Below are 13705 nucleotides of genomic sequence, written 5' to 3'. Positions count from 1 at the left end.
ATATTGAAAAAAATAAAAGAATTATAAATACCAACAATTGCATAAATTTTAGTTTATTTCAATTTTTAGTTTTCGAAAGTCGTGAGCATTTTATTGATAACATATAAATTGTTGTCATCGTTATCATTCATCGTTTATTGAGTGTATTTCTTTATTTCATTTTTCTGTTTGCGCTAAAATTTTTAAATAATTGTAGAAAAATACAAAAATTAAGAAATGATTTATTTCTGCATATTACTTTACGCATTTTTTGCACCTCTGTCAAACACTTTAGAGGTAAACTTTGTTATTATTGTTATTGGTATTATTATCATTATTGGTTATTTGATATTATTGTTATTTTATCTAAAATAACAATTTTCTTGAAGGCTTAGAAAATATTTTAAAAATTATTAAGAACTAACACGTCATTGATCATAATTTTCAGGAACAATTTGACTTTATATCCCCTTATTTTAAAATTGAGAATGAACAGTGCAAAAAGGCAGGAAATTTGACATTTTTTTCAGTTAGTATTCAAATATTTTTAACTGAATTTTTGATATACAATTGAATTTTACAAATGCTCTTTTGATTTCTAATATTGTTTTGTATTCATTTTAGCTTACTGATAAGGAATGTATTTTCATCTGCAAACTTGAAAATAAGATATTAAGTGACGACGATGATTATGATTACTATCATGACATTCAAGTAGTGGCTGAAGATGGATATCAGTGCAAGAATAATGGAGTATAATTTTAATTATTTCTACATATTATATATGTTAGCGCTATAATATAAAAAATCATGCTTATACTGCTTTTGTTAATTTGAAGTAAGTAATCTATACAATTAAATTAATTCTAATTCAATGTTTTCAAATTTTTAGTACTGTCAAGATGGAGAATGTGTCAATCAGACAATTTTTCATGGCATAACCAAATTTGATAATTTGACGACCACTACAGCTGTGGTGTAAATATGTCATTAAACTTTTAAGTAAATTAATAAATGTAATTTAAAAAAACTGAAAGAAAAGTGTCTGATTTTTTGCTAACACAGCTTTTTACAGATTAAAAAAATTAAACGATTAAAAAACCATAAAAATAAAAACTAATAAGAAAGTTTATTAATTCTCTAATAAGTAAAAAGTTAAAATTAATTTACTACTCTTTGAGCACTGTAACGTGGGATGTCTTTAGAATGTCACCAAATAAACATTAAATAAAACATTGAAATTATAAAAACTTATTTATCTAATATACCAAATGAGTTTAGATTGCTTTTTATATGATTACCAGAAAAAAATAGAACAAAACCTTGAAATTATAGACAATTATTTATTTAATATACATAGTGAGTTTGATTTCTTTATTTTAAGTGTTCTTGAAAATATTCAATATTAAAATTTCTATTCTATTAAAATAAGGTGTTGCAGACTCAAGTGGTAAATAATTTTATTTAAATATATTCATACGTAAAAATAATATTAATAAAAGTAGTCTACTTAAGATGAGGTCAAAAGAGTTGCTGTGTTCATTTAAAATGATGCAATATCAATCGAATTTATTACAAATCATTTAATGATTCGTGTTATTTAACTACAAGTAAGAATTAGCATTAGATTAGACAAATGATAAACATAAGGAGTTCATATATATATATATATATATATATATATATATATATATATATATTGCAGCCTTAATATACTAGCGTTCAAATTTGAGAAATTTAGGGACAAGTCTTCTTTCAGCTGAAGGGTAGGTTTTACAAAATTAAATTTCTTTTTACTTCGTTATAAAATAAATTATTTAGTAAGTGCTACTTCCACAATAAGCAAAATCCTTAATTTATTTTCTAATTTTCTCAATGAATTCCTAAACAATTACAGCAACTAAAAATGAAATACATCTGTATATTGCTGTGCACTCTCTTTGTGCAACTTTCATATTCAATAGAGGTAAATTTTTCTCTTTAAAATTACATTTAACAATTTTTTCATTCAGAATAAAATGTAAATTATTTGTTCAGATCCATCAACACTGGATTCATAATGATATTCAGGAACAGCTCAAAACATCTGATTATAAATTGATTTCGGTTGAACATTTAATTAAAAAAAGAAGTATTAATGAATTGTCAATCAAGGTAAAACTTAATGGCAAAGACAAAGAATTTGTTTTGCAATCCGCAAAAGGCTATTTTGCTGGTAAAGATACAAGAGTTTGGGAAGCTGAAAAAATTGGAGATAACTTTAAGTACACACTAAAAGAAGGGGTAAGTATATAACTATTTCTGCCAGTTTTGAATTTGTCTAGATATAGTAATTAACAATAAATATTTTTTTGTAGATTATGGAAAAAGTAAATATAACATTCTACCAGGATGAAAAAACAAAGTCTGTAGTATCACATACAGTGAATAAAAGAGGAATTTCTGAATTTGTAAGTGCTCCTTTATACTTTTTCAAAGAAAACACAATTTTTTTGTCTATTAAATAATAATTAAATATAAATTTTTCTTTTAGAATGGTATTATTAATTCTAACGTAATAATACACCCAATTAGTAATCTTATACGTAGACGCCGTGACGCTAAACCATATTCCGAGTATAAGAACGACATTGACAACTATCACGTAATTTTTAACCGAGACTTTGACTCTTTCTTTGATAATTATATTAATAAACAAAAGTTCAATGACTTTGCTCATATCTTTAATAATTATTATGATAATAAGAAAGAGTCCAATAAGATACCAGAAAACTTACATTCAGAAGCACCGGACATAGTGTATCCAGAAATTTTAGTATTTGTAGATACGACACTTTATGAGTAAGTTCCAATTTTTTAAATGCAATATTCAAATTTAATTTAATATTTCACTGTAAATCAATTTTAATTGACATCTTTATTTTCAGACGTTTCCAAATGGACATTGAAAAAACTGTTGCTTATATTTTAACTCTTTTTAATGGAGCTGATCTAAATTATAGAGACATGAAAAAACCTTTAGTTCGTTTGAACATTGCTGGAATTGTTCTGTGTCGGGTAATTAACTTTTTTAATACTAAAATAATTAAAAATATAAATTAACTTATTACGAGTAGCTTAATTATGTTAAAAATTTACAATTTTAAAGTCATGAGCATCTGAAGATTTATAATATTCTGTGGACATCATACAGATTTCCAAATAGTAATAAAAGTTTGAATAATCGTAGGACATCCGTTGAATATATTTAAATATCCATTGTTGAAAGAGAAAGATTATTTTATTACACTCTTCTAAATTACGCATTTTTCACATTTTAAGAATCAAACTGTACCAAACGAACCGTTTAATATTAACAATGATGCTTCTATACTGTTCTCAAAATTTATGTATAATGAAAATGAATTCAAATTGGGAAAAGATTACGACGTTGCTGTTTTACTGGGTTCAAATCTAAAGTTCTTTTATGGAATTTCAGGTTTGATATTTTCTCAAATATAATAGTTTGTGTACATTATAGTTACTTAAAAGTTACTAATAGCAAAAAATTTTCTTAGGTACGGCAACAGAAGGAGGAGCATGTTCTAAAGATACAAATGAGAAAATAATATCATCTACATTGATTATGTTGGATAATACACAATTTTCTGGAGTAATTGGTGCAACACATGAATTAGCTCATTTGTAAGTGTGTTCTTTAAGACTTATACCTAGTCAAGAAAGATCTATATAATGATTATATACAATAACTCTATAAAGCATTCTATAGAATATTCTATTTAGATTATATTCTATACTTTATATTCTAAAGAGTATTTTATAGAATATTTTGTAGAATTTATCTGTAATTAATGGCTGCACGTATAGAGCCATTAATAACCAACATTAAAATTTTATTAGATTTGGAACCCCTCATGATGGTGACAGAGCGGATCAAAATTTCCTTGGAGAAGGAGCAGAAGCATGTCCTGAAGACGAAGGTTATATGATGAGCACAGTAACTGGTGGAAAATACCAATTTCACTTTTCTTCATGCTCGAAAAAAATTATGTCTCACTTTTTCAGGTGAGAATCAATTGACAGAAACAGTCTGTTCAATAAAAAATTACAAATAAAAATAATTTTAAATTCATGAAATGTATTGTAAAATTTCACTACAATTTTCAATAAAATTTATTTCAGTCAAAAGAGTGCTAAATGTCTTCTTAACAATCCAGCTGATCACAGGTATGATGAACAAATGTTAAGAATATTGCCTGGTAAATTATCGTCAATAGATTAACAATGTCAAGCAAAGGGATTTCTTAAAGCAGCAATAGTAAGCTAAAACAAATAGGACTTTTTAATACTTTAGTTGAAAACAAAGACATTCTGAATACGTCTTTAGAAAATCTATGTACATGAATTAATCATTATATTAAGATTATTTTTGTAACATAATAGTTTAGTTACTTCTTCAAATTAAATTCGTTGTTTTAAATACATAAAAATTTCAGGTAACTCCAAATATTTGCTCTGGAATAAAATGTATCGATAATCACAACTCTTCATATACAATTAATGTATACGCAATTGAAGGAACTCCTTGTGACTGGAATAAAGTAAATAAATTTATATACAATTTATTTTTTTCAGTAATTATAACATCTCAGGAAATATTTTTAAATAAACCATTTATATATTTCAGTTTTGCTTGAGAGGTGAATGTGTAGAAGTACCTTTTGATGAAACTTATAAGAATTTGGGTCTAAACATATATTTTCCACCATATCTTCAACTTCCTGGAACCAATAAGTCTGCTGAAAAACAATGCAAAGAAGCAGGAATTACATATTATAACGAAGTAAGTTGAAATAATTTATTAAATTATTTATCTAAAGGTGTAATTATAATCATAAATTAATGTTTTAGGCTTATTTTGAAGGTTGTGATTGCCTTTGCCGATCTATTTATTCACTGCGCATTTTAACAACCACAATTCCAGCACAGAACGGAACATTGTGTAATAATACTGGGGTAAATATAATATTTTTAAAAATATTTATAATGTGTGCTTAACAATTTATAAACAGATGCATGCTAATGTAAATGTAAACTTTAAATTAAGATTTACGTAAATTACTTGGTTACTTTGAAACTCATTAAAAACGTCTGACGAAGAACCTGATACTAAATTAAAATTGCAGAAAAATAATATTCTCAATGTAAATTTCCATTTGGGTTATTTCAATTTTATAGTACTTTGGAGACAGAAAATGTGTGATTCAATCTTTTATTTAACTTCATCTGGGAATAAACCAACTACACTAACAAATAATAATAATACTTCTGATAATACTTCATTCATAACCTTTATTTATTAGTAAAGATTATAGCTACATAAAGTATTGTTTAACTTTTATTTCTAAATTTTTAGTTGTGCTTTGATGGAAAATGTGTGGACAATTCTAATGTAACAGATAACAAAAACTCATTTAACACGACTTTTAGAAATGTTACGAATTCTAATAATGCACCTCCTTCCTTTGAGAATGTGACGCCTTCCATTGATGATACAACCAATTCTGATAGTATCACAAGTTCCACTGACGATACCGGTACAATTTTGCAATCCTTTGATGATACAACAAACTCTGATAGTGTTACAACTTCAACTGATAATACTAGTATGATTTTAACTACGACAGTTTCTTCCTTAGATAATACAACTATTCCTTTAGAGCTAACAACACCTCGTGATTTAATTACAAATGTTGATAGTTCTGATAACAAGACAATTTCTAATGACATTGATGACTTTGAAGAATCAACAACTCCTGAAAGTATTCTAGATTTTAATGATATAACTACACCACAAAGTGGTACAACTTTTGACACTTCAGATCCTATGGGACAGGTATTACAAATTATGAATGAACAGTGCGAGCGGGCGGAAGAAGGTTACTTTTTCACGGTTAGTATTCAAATGTCTAATTCACTATCGTATACATATGGTATTTGTGTTAAAGTTTAAATAATTATATTCTTTCAGCTTCTTCCAAATAAATGTTTCGTAGCATGCACTCTTGACAAGTACTTGGCATACCACCCCGATAAAGATAATGATGAAACCTATCAAGCAATACGTAATGATTATTTATTTTACCAGGACTATAAAGAAGTTGTCGTTCAAGATGGATTTAAATGCAAAGATAATGGAGTAAGATATGTTTTACAATCAAGATTTAAAAATTCTTAATCTTTAATTTAATTGCATTTGTAATTCACTACAATTTTTATCTTGTTTATTGTTTTAGTACTGTCAAGGCGGACAATGTGTCGAACAGACTACTACTGACAGCAATACAAGTTCTACTGATTCTACTGACTCAGTGAAAGAATCTACAACTCCTAAAAGCGTAGAAATTTCTATTGATTATATTTCCCATTCCACTGACGGAGTCACAAGTTCTTTAGAGCTAACAACAAATCGAAATTTAATTACAAATGTTGATAGTTCTGATAACAAGACCATTTCTAATGATTTTGATGACTATGAAAAATCAACAACTCCTGAACGCATTTCAGATTTTAATTATGTAACTACTCCTCAAAGTGTTACATCCATCGATATTTTAGATCCTGTGGACAAGGAATTACAAATTATGAATGAACAGTGCGAGCGAGCGGAAGAAGGTTACTTTTTCACGGTTAGTATACAAATGTCTAATTCACTTTCGTATACATATGGTATTTTTCTTAAAATTTAAATATTGATTTACTTTCAGTTTCTTCCAAATAAATGTTTTATAGCGTGCACTCTTGACAAGTACTTGGCATACCACCCCGATAAAGATAATGATGACACCTATCAAGCAATTCGTAATAATTATGTATTTTACCAGGACTATAAAGAAGTTGTCGTTCAAGATGGATTTAAATGCAAAGATAATGGAGTAAGAAATGTTTTACCTTTATGAATTAAAATTTTTAAAACGTTAATTTAATTTTAATTGCATTTGTAAGTCTTTAAAATTTTCGTCTTGTTTATTGTTTTAGTATTGTCGCAGTGGGCAGTGTGTTGAAATGACAGATTATGGTACCATAGATAAAATGACACTTTCTTAATTAAAATCTGATGATTTTAAAAGGAGAAATTAATTCGATACAAAAATATTAGAGTATCGAAAAAAGTTCTGAATAAGATGCTTTTATAATTATTATTTATTACTATTTATATTTACTAAATATTTAATAATTTATCTACTGTAAAATATATTGCAAAATTAAATAAATTTGTCATATTCATTTTTAAATAAAACTTCGTTTTCCCATATTTTAATTAATGATAAGATTAATCGCTTTCTAATCTTATAATATTGTCAAATAAACAATGGGAAATGTTATAAACGTATTTTATAGTAGTGACGAAATACAGCCTATTATATCTCATGCAGAAAAGAAAAATAGGACTTTTTGATAATTGATTCTTACTGATTAAACAATTATTTAAAAACCTTAAAAAATAAAACTAAGGAAAACGTCCAGATAAAAATTAAATAAGTCCCTGAAATTATAAAAAAAATTTATTTAATATACCAAGTGAGTTATTTTTTTAATTCGTTTATTTTTTGATCACTAGAAAAAAATGGAATAAAACCTTGAAATTATAGAAAATTTATTAACACTAAACATTAAAATAACTTACAGTTACAAATGTTAATAATAACTGTTTTGAAAGCTAAAGTAAATTATACCCAAGTAAAAAAATTATTTATTTTTTTAAATTATATAAAAAGGAAAATTTCTATTCTATTAAAATAAGGTGTTAAAGCAGGAAGTGAGAAATAATTTTATTTAAAAATATTCATGCGTAAAACTAATAGTAATAAAATTAGTTTATTTAAGCTTACGTCAAAAGAGTAGCTGCGTTTATTTAAAAAATTTAACTACGCACGTACGAATTAGAATTAGATTAGAAAAAATGATAAACATAAAAAAATTCATGTATATATATTGCAACCTTAATATACTAGAGTTCAAGTTTGAGAAATTTAGGGACAAATCTTCATTCTGCTTGAGGGTAAATTTTACCAAATTCAAAATTTTTTTTACTTTGTTACAAAATAAATTATTTAATAAATGAAACTTCCATAATAAGAAAAATCTGTGATTTATTTTCTAATTTTCTCAAAGAACTTTTAAACAATTACAGCAACTAAAAATGAAGTACGTTTGTATGTTGCTGTACACTCTCTTTGCGCCACTCTCATATTCAATAGAGGTAATTTTTTCTCTTTAACAGCATGTGATTGTTAGGTTCTCAATGGTCACGGTCACTTCTAATCAATTTCTTGTCATTACCGATTTCAAAGTGTTATATTATAACTTATTTTTAAGTTATTAAAACTTTTGCACATCACTGCTCTTCTTTATTATATTTTAGATTTTCTTACAAAATTTTAACTCAATTTATTGAATATTTAAAGAGAAAAGTGGACGAAACAATTAACATTGAATTTCCAACAGTCACATGCTGTTAAAATTACATTTAATAATTTTTTCATTGAGACTAAAATATAAATTATTTGTACAGACACACGAAAGCTGGATTCATAATGATATTCAGGAACAGCTTCAAACATCTGAATCAGCCTTGGATGATGTTGAGAATAAATTTGAGCATGAACATTGCAAAGCAGTTGGACACATAGGATTTGATGCAGTCAGTATTCGATAATTCCTATATTTCAATTGTTTGTTGTACACATATTAATTTAAATGTCCATACATTTTAATTGTAATTATACACTAAATTTAAATCAGCGATAAGTATACCTCTATTTTCAATTAGTTCATATGTCAGATAAGAGATTGGTGAAATTAGACTGATTTGACACTGATTTAGCAGCATATATAAGCTGATGGAAACCAGTGGTATTTTGCTGATTCAGATTTAGAGAATAGTTCAAATATAAAATTTATAATTAACAATTCTAAAACAAATGAAGTACAAACCTCAATCATATTTTTCTCATTATAGTATACTTCTAACGATTGTGTATTCTCCTGCAACAGTCGACCTGTCGGGAAATCTATTACATTTGATGAATTTTTAGGAAAATGGGTAACTTATGTAAAAGTATTTGCACCAGACGGATATGACTGTAGAAACGATGGAGTATGTGACAATTATGTTCCTTTCACGATAACGATACTATTTATAATAATATTCAAATCTTCATTATCTACATTTTTGTCAGAAATACATTAATTGATTTTTTATATTCTTCTAGTATTGTCTGGGTGGACAATGTACAGAAAAGACAATCACTATTGTCAATACAAGTTCTACTGATTTTACTGACTCATGGAAAGAATCTACATCTCCTAAACGCGACAAAAAATCTAGTGATTTTACTTCTCCTTCCTCTGATGGCGTTATAAGTTCTTTAGATTCAAAAACAACTCGTGATTTAATAACGAATGATGATAGTTCTTATAACAACACAATTTCTAATGACATTGATTACTTTAAAGGTTCAACAACTCCTGAAATTATTTCACACTTTAATAACATAACTACACCACCAAGTGGTACTACCTTTGACGCTTCTGAACCTGTGGGACTGGAATTACAAATTATGAATGAACATTGCGAGCGAGCGAAAGAAGGTTACTTTTTCGCGGTTAGTATACGAATGTTTAATTCACTTTGCTACATATAAAATATTTTTCCAAAAGCTTAATTAATAATATTCTTTCAGCTTCTTCCAAATAAGTGTTTCATAGCGTGCACTCTTGACAAGTACTTGGCATACCATCCTGATAAAGATAATGATGACACTTATCAAACAGTTCGCGAAATTACTATGTTCCTCGAAAATTATAAAGAAGTTTTCATTAATGATGGACAGTGTGTCAAACGGACTACTGCTGATAGCAATACAATTTCTACAGATGTTACTGACTCGGTGAAAGAATCTACAACTCCTAAAAGCGTCGCAAGTTTGGGTGAGCATATTTCCCTTTCCACTGATGGCATCACAAGTTCTTTAGATTCAACAACGCCTTGTTATTTAATTACGAATGATGATAGTTCTGATAACAAGACAATTTCTAATGATATTGATGATTCTAAAGGATCAACAACTCCTAAAAGTATTTTAAATTTTAATAATGCAACTACTACTGATAGCAATACAATTTCTACTAATGTTACTGACTTTGAGAAAGAATCTACAACTCCTGAAAGCATCGGAAATTCGAGTGGTCATATTTCTTCTTCCAGTAATGGCGTCACAAGTTCTTTAGATTTAACAACGCCTCGTTATTTACTTACGAAGGATCATAGTTCTGATAATAAAACAATTTCTAAAGACATTAATGACTTTAAAGAATCAACAACTCCTAAAAGTAATTTAAATTTGAAGAATGCAACTACTACTGATAGCAATACAATTTCTACTAATGTTACTGACTTTGTGAAAGAATCTACAACTCCTGAAAGCTTTGGAAATTCGAGTGATCATATTTCTTCTTCCAGTAATGGCATCACAAGTTCTTTAGATTCAACAACACCTCGTTATTTACTTACGAATGATCATAGTTCTGATAATAAAACAATTTCTAAAGACATTAATGACTTTAAAGAATCAACAACTCCTAAAAGTAATTTAAATTTGAAGAATGCAACTACTACTGATAGCAATACAATTTCTACTAATGTTACTGACTTTGTGAAAGTATCTACAACTCCTGAAAGCTTTGGAAATTCGAGTGATCATATTTCTTCTTCCAGTAATGGCATCACAAGTTCTTTAGATTCAACAACACCTCGTTATTTACTTACGAATGATCATAGTTCTGATAATAAAACAATTTCTAAAGACATTAATGACTTTAAAGAATCAACAACTCCTAAAAGTAATTTAAATTTGAAGAATGCAACTACTACTGATAGCAATACAATTTCTACTAATGTTACTGACTTTGTGAAAGTATCTACAACTCCTGAAAGCTTTGGAAATTCGAGTGATCATATTTCTTCTTTCAGTAATGGCATCACAAGTTCTTTAGATTCAACAACACCTCGTTATTTACTTACGAATGATCATAGTTCTGATAATAAAACAATTTCTAAAGACATTAATGACTTTAAAGAATCAACAACTCCTAAAAGTAATTTAAATTTGAAGAATGCAACTACTACTGATAGCAATACAATTTCTACTAATGTTACTGACTTTGTGAAAGAATCTACAACTCCTGAAAGCTTTGGAAATTCGAGTGATCATATTTCTTCTTCCAGTAATGGCATCACAAGTTCTTTAGATTCAACAACACCTCGTCATTTAATTACGAATGATGATAGTTCTGATAACAAGACAAGTTCTAAAGGCATTGATGACTTTAAAGAATCAACAACTCGTAAAAGTATTTTAAATTTTAATAATGCAACTACACCTCAAAGTGGAACCACCTCTGGTACTTCATATCCTGTGAGACAGAAATTGACTGATTCGGATACCACAGATAAAATGACAACCCTTTCTTCAGAATCTGATGGTTTTAATAACAACGTTCATAATAGCAGAACATCATTACCTATTGACACTGTTAATAAAGAATTATCCACACCAAAATATAGTACTATTTCTAATACTTTGAAATCTCCACATAGAGAATTACAAATTCTGAACGAACAGTGCAACCGTTATGGATTGTATTATTTCTTCAGTGTTAGTATAAAAACAATATAATTTTGGCCCTGAGGGTTAATTTTTAATATGCATTTAAATAATATTTTACTATTCTTTCAGTATCCTGATAATAAATGTGTGTTAGCCTGCACAGCTTCAGAATTCTTGGCATACCATCCCAGTAAACAAAATAATTTCTTTTATCAAACGTTGAGTAGATTTAATATACAAGTCAATAATTACGGACAAATTTCCGTTCAGGATGGACTTAAATGCAGTGATAATGGAGTAAGAAATTAATTTTACTTTCAAGACTTTAAATCTTTTGAAAGGTGTTATTTATAAGTTTGATTTAAATTTTCGTTTTCGGTATTGTTTTAGTACTGTCAAAATGGTCAATGTTTGGAAAAGATTAAGTCTGTTACTCCTTCATTCTTGTCTATGGAAGCTTTTTTTGGTTTATCTAATAACGAATGCAAAAAAATTGGTACATACGGTGCTTATAGTGTTAGTATTTAAATAATTTGTATCTATTTATTTGTACTATTCATCTATTTAGGAAATTGCGTATTTAATATAAATTTTTTGTTAGGTCTCTTCAATTGATTGTGCCTTAAATTGCATGATGATAAATCCCTATTCAGGTTATTTAACAATTAACCAGAAAGTTGCTCCTAATGGATTTCCTTGCAGTAATAATAGAGTTAGTTTGCTTTTTATATTTATTTAAAATATGATGTTTATCTTACACATTTTAACATAACATTTTTTCAGATTTGTCACGAGGGAACGTGCCGGAGAATTTCTAAGGAAGCTATTTATACTATACGAAGATATTAGATTATATAAACAAAAGTTCTAAATAAATTGCTTTTAAAATTATTACTTATCACTTTATATTTACTAAATATTTAATAATTTATCTACTGTAAAATATATTGCGAAATTAAATAAATTTGTCATATCCATATTTAAATAAATCTTAGTTTTTAAATATTTTAATTAATGACAAGTTTAATTGCTTCTAAATCGTATAATACTTCTAACTAAACAATAGATTTCATTTATAAAATTTTTACACACATTTCAAGTACATTATTTCATTTAAAGTTGAAATCATTGTTTAAATTGATAATTATTTATCGACAACCATATCGAAATAATTATCTTAAGAAAAATACCGAACTCCAAACCAAAGAGTTTAATCGACATCTTATAGATGTCACTATTTGATAATATAGTCGAAATCTTTTTTCATAATTTTAGTTTTTATATTTTCCAAGTTAAAAGATGTTTAATAGTGATAAAAAAGTAGGGGTCACACAATTACCGTCGGTAGTGTAATCGTTGCAAAAAATGCAAATATAACATTTATTTCTTAAAATTAAATTAAATGTTTCTGAAACAATACTAAGTAAGGTTTTCTAAATAACTGCTTGTGAATTGGTTTTGTCAGGTAATTAAATATTGCAAAAACAATTTAGGTATTTAGAGTCAAATCTTGTAATCTAGATTTCTAAATTAAATATTATGTGCTAAGACAGAAAAATGTTATAATCACAGTCTATTTAGCCATATAATAAGTGAAATAGGACTTTTTGCTAATAGATTTTAACTGCTAAAAAATTATTAAAAACTTTAAAAAATAAAACCAATCAAAAGCTTATTAAATCTCCCATAAAAACTTAATACTACTTTACTACTTTTGTTCAAATAAAAATTGTTCATCAGATAAAAATTAAATAAAACCTTGAAATTATCAAAAATAATTTATTTAATGTGATGTAAGTTAGTACAGTTTGTTTAACTTCAAAATGTTCCAAAAATATCTAGTATTAAAGTTTACTGAGTATTGCAATATAAAAAACTATTTTATAGTTACACATAATAATAATAATAACAAAAAACTTTAATCAGTTTTAAATTTGACTTTGTAGCTTCCAATATATTTTTATATTTCACTTAATTTGTCAAATTATTTAAATTTTTCAATGTTGAATTTTATTGCGAACTGTTATTTACTTCTTATTTTATGTTTTATTAAT

The 13705-nt window shown here is 26.8% G+C and overlaps 4 protein-coding genes across 5 annotated transcripts; all 4 read left to right on the top strand.

Annotated features, from left to right (window-relative positions):
* Window positions 1–58: 58 nt before the first annotated feature.
* LOC122503679 lies at window positions 59–3348 on the top strand. 2 transcript variants are annotated; one of them, XM_043614310.1, is made up of 9 exons: window positions 59–276; window positions 428–508; window positions 604–732; window positions 872–1945; window positions 2017–2262; window positions 2337–2429; window positions 2513–2820; window positions 2907–3036; window positions 3209–3348. In XM_043614310.1, exons 4-9 carry the CDS (start codon window positions 1886–1888, stop codon window positions 3218–3220), a joined length of 849 nt encoding a protein of 282 aa, XP_043470245.1. In that variant the 5' UTR covers window positions 59–276; window positions 428–508; window positions 604–732; window positions 872–1885; the 3' UTR covers window positions 3221–3348. The 2 variants fall into 2 exon arrangements, with proteins under 2 accessions (XP_043470245.1, XP_043470246.1); XM_043614311.1 differs by having other exon boundaries at window positions 3128–3335.
* Window positions 3349–3366: 18 nt separating this feature from the next.
* On the top strand, window positions 3367–4261 carry LOC122503702 (venom metalloproteinase antarease-like TfasMP_A). Its single transcript, XM_043614348.1, has 4 exons — window positions 3367–3457; window positions 3537–3663; window positions 3880–4044; window positions 4162–4261. Exons 1-4 carry the CDS (start codon window positions 3367–3369, stop codon window positions 4259–4261), a joined length of 483 nt encoding a protein of 160 aa, XP_043470283.1.
* Window positions 4262–4263: 2 nt separating this feature from the next.
* Window positions 4264–7204, top strand: LOC122503678. The gene is made up of 10 exons (XM_043614309.1): window positions 4264–4297; window positions 4476–4580; window positions 4667–4822; window positions 4891–4995; window positions 5396–5576; window positions 5679–5932; window positions 6011–6178; window positions 6276–6668; window positions 6747–6914; window positions 7018–7204. Exons 6-10 carry the CDS (start codon window positions 5867–5869, stop codon window positions 7084–7086), a joined length of 864 nt encoding a protein of 287 aa, XP_043470244.1. The 5' UTR covers window positions 4264–4297; window positions 4476–4580; window positions 4667–4822; window positions 4891–4995; window positions 5396–5576; window positions 5679–5866; the 3' UTR covers window positions 7087–7204.
* Window positions 7205–7911: 707 nt separating this feature from the next.
* On the top strand, window positions 7912–12500 carry LOC122503700 (putative uncharacterized protein DDB_G0282133). The gene is made up of 9 exons (XM_043614347.1): window positions 7912–8242; window positions 8555–8683; window positions 9002–9139; window positions 9255–9647; window positions 9726–11699; window positions 11781–11948; window positions 12042–12167; window positions 12253–12363; window positions 12435–12500. The coding sequence occupies exons 1-9, from the start codon at window positions 8183–8185 to the stop codon at window positions 12498–12500; spliced, it is 3165 nt and encodes a 1054-aa protein (XP_043470282.1). The 5' UTR covers window positions 7912–8182.
* Window positions 12501–13705: the final 1205 nt, after the last annotated feature.

This window comes from Leptopilina heterotoma, unplaced genomic scaffold (genome assembly GCF_015476425.1).
Source record: "Leptopilina heterotoma isolate Lh14 unplaced genomic scaffold, ASM1547642v1 Lhet_268, whole genome shotgun sequence".
Lineage (NCBI taxonomy): Eukaryota > Metazoa > Arthropoda > Insecta > Hymenoptera > Figitidae > Leptopilina > Leptopilina heterotoma.
Note: the sequence above shows the minus strand (reverse complement) of the source record. Positions and strands in the feature narration are given on the sequence as shown.

Bases quoted from the DNA above. Each gene is read 5' to 3' on its own strand.
- LOC122503679 (XM_043614310.1), top strand. From the start codon at position 1,886: ATGAAATACATCTGTATATTGCTGTGCACTCTCTTTGTGCAACTTTCA. The intron at 2,430-2,512 runs GTAAGTGCTCCT...TTTTTCTTTTAG, and splicing joins AAAGAGGAATTTCTGAATTT to AATGGTATTATTAATTCTAA. The intron at 2,821-2,906 runs GTAAGTTCCAAT...CTTTATTTTCAG, and splicing joins GTAGATACGACACTTTATGA to ACGTTTCCAAATGGACATTG.
- LOC122503702 (XM_043614348.1), top strand. From the start codon at position 3,367: ATGTATAATGAAAATGAATTCAAATTGGGAAAAGATTACGACGTTGCT. The intron at 3,458-3,536 runs GTTTGATATTTT...AAATTTTCTTAG, and splicing joins GTTCTTTTATGGAATTTCAG to GTACGGCAACAGAAGGAGGA. The intron at 4,045-4,161 runs GTGAGAATCAAT...AATTTATTTCAG, and splicing joins ATTATGTCTCACTTTTTCAG to TCAAAAGAGTGCTAAATGTC.
- LOC122503678 (XM_043614309.1), top strand. From the start codon at position 5,867: ATGGGACAGGTATTACAAATTATGAATGAACAGTGCGAGCGGGCGGAA. The intron at 5,933-6,010 runs GTTAGTATTCAA...ATATTCTTTCAG, and splicing joins AAGAAGGTTACTTTTTCACG to CTTCTTCCAAATAAATGTTT. The intron at 6,669-6,746 runs GTTAGTATACAA...ATTTACTTTCAG, and splicing joins AAGAAGGTTACTTTTTCACG to TTTCTTCCAAATAAATGTTT.
- LOC122503700 (XM_043614347.1), top strand. From the start codon at position 8,183: ATGAAGTACGTTTGTATGTTGCTGTACACTCTCTTTGCGCCACTCTCA. The intron at 8,243-8,554 runs GTAATTTTTTCT...TTATTTGTACAG, and splicing joins CACTCTCATATTCAATAGAG to ACACACGAAAGCTGGATTCA. The intron at 12,168-12,252 runs GTTAGTATTTAA...ATTTTTTGTTAG, and splicing joins GTACATACGGTGCTTATAGT to GTCTCTTCAATTGATTGTGC.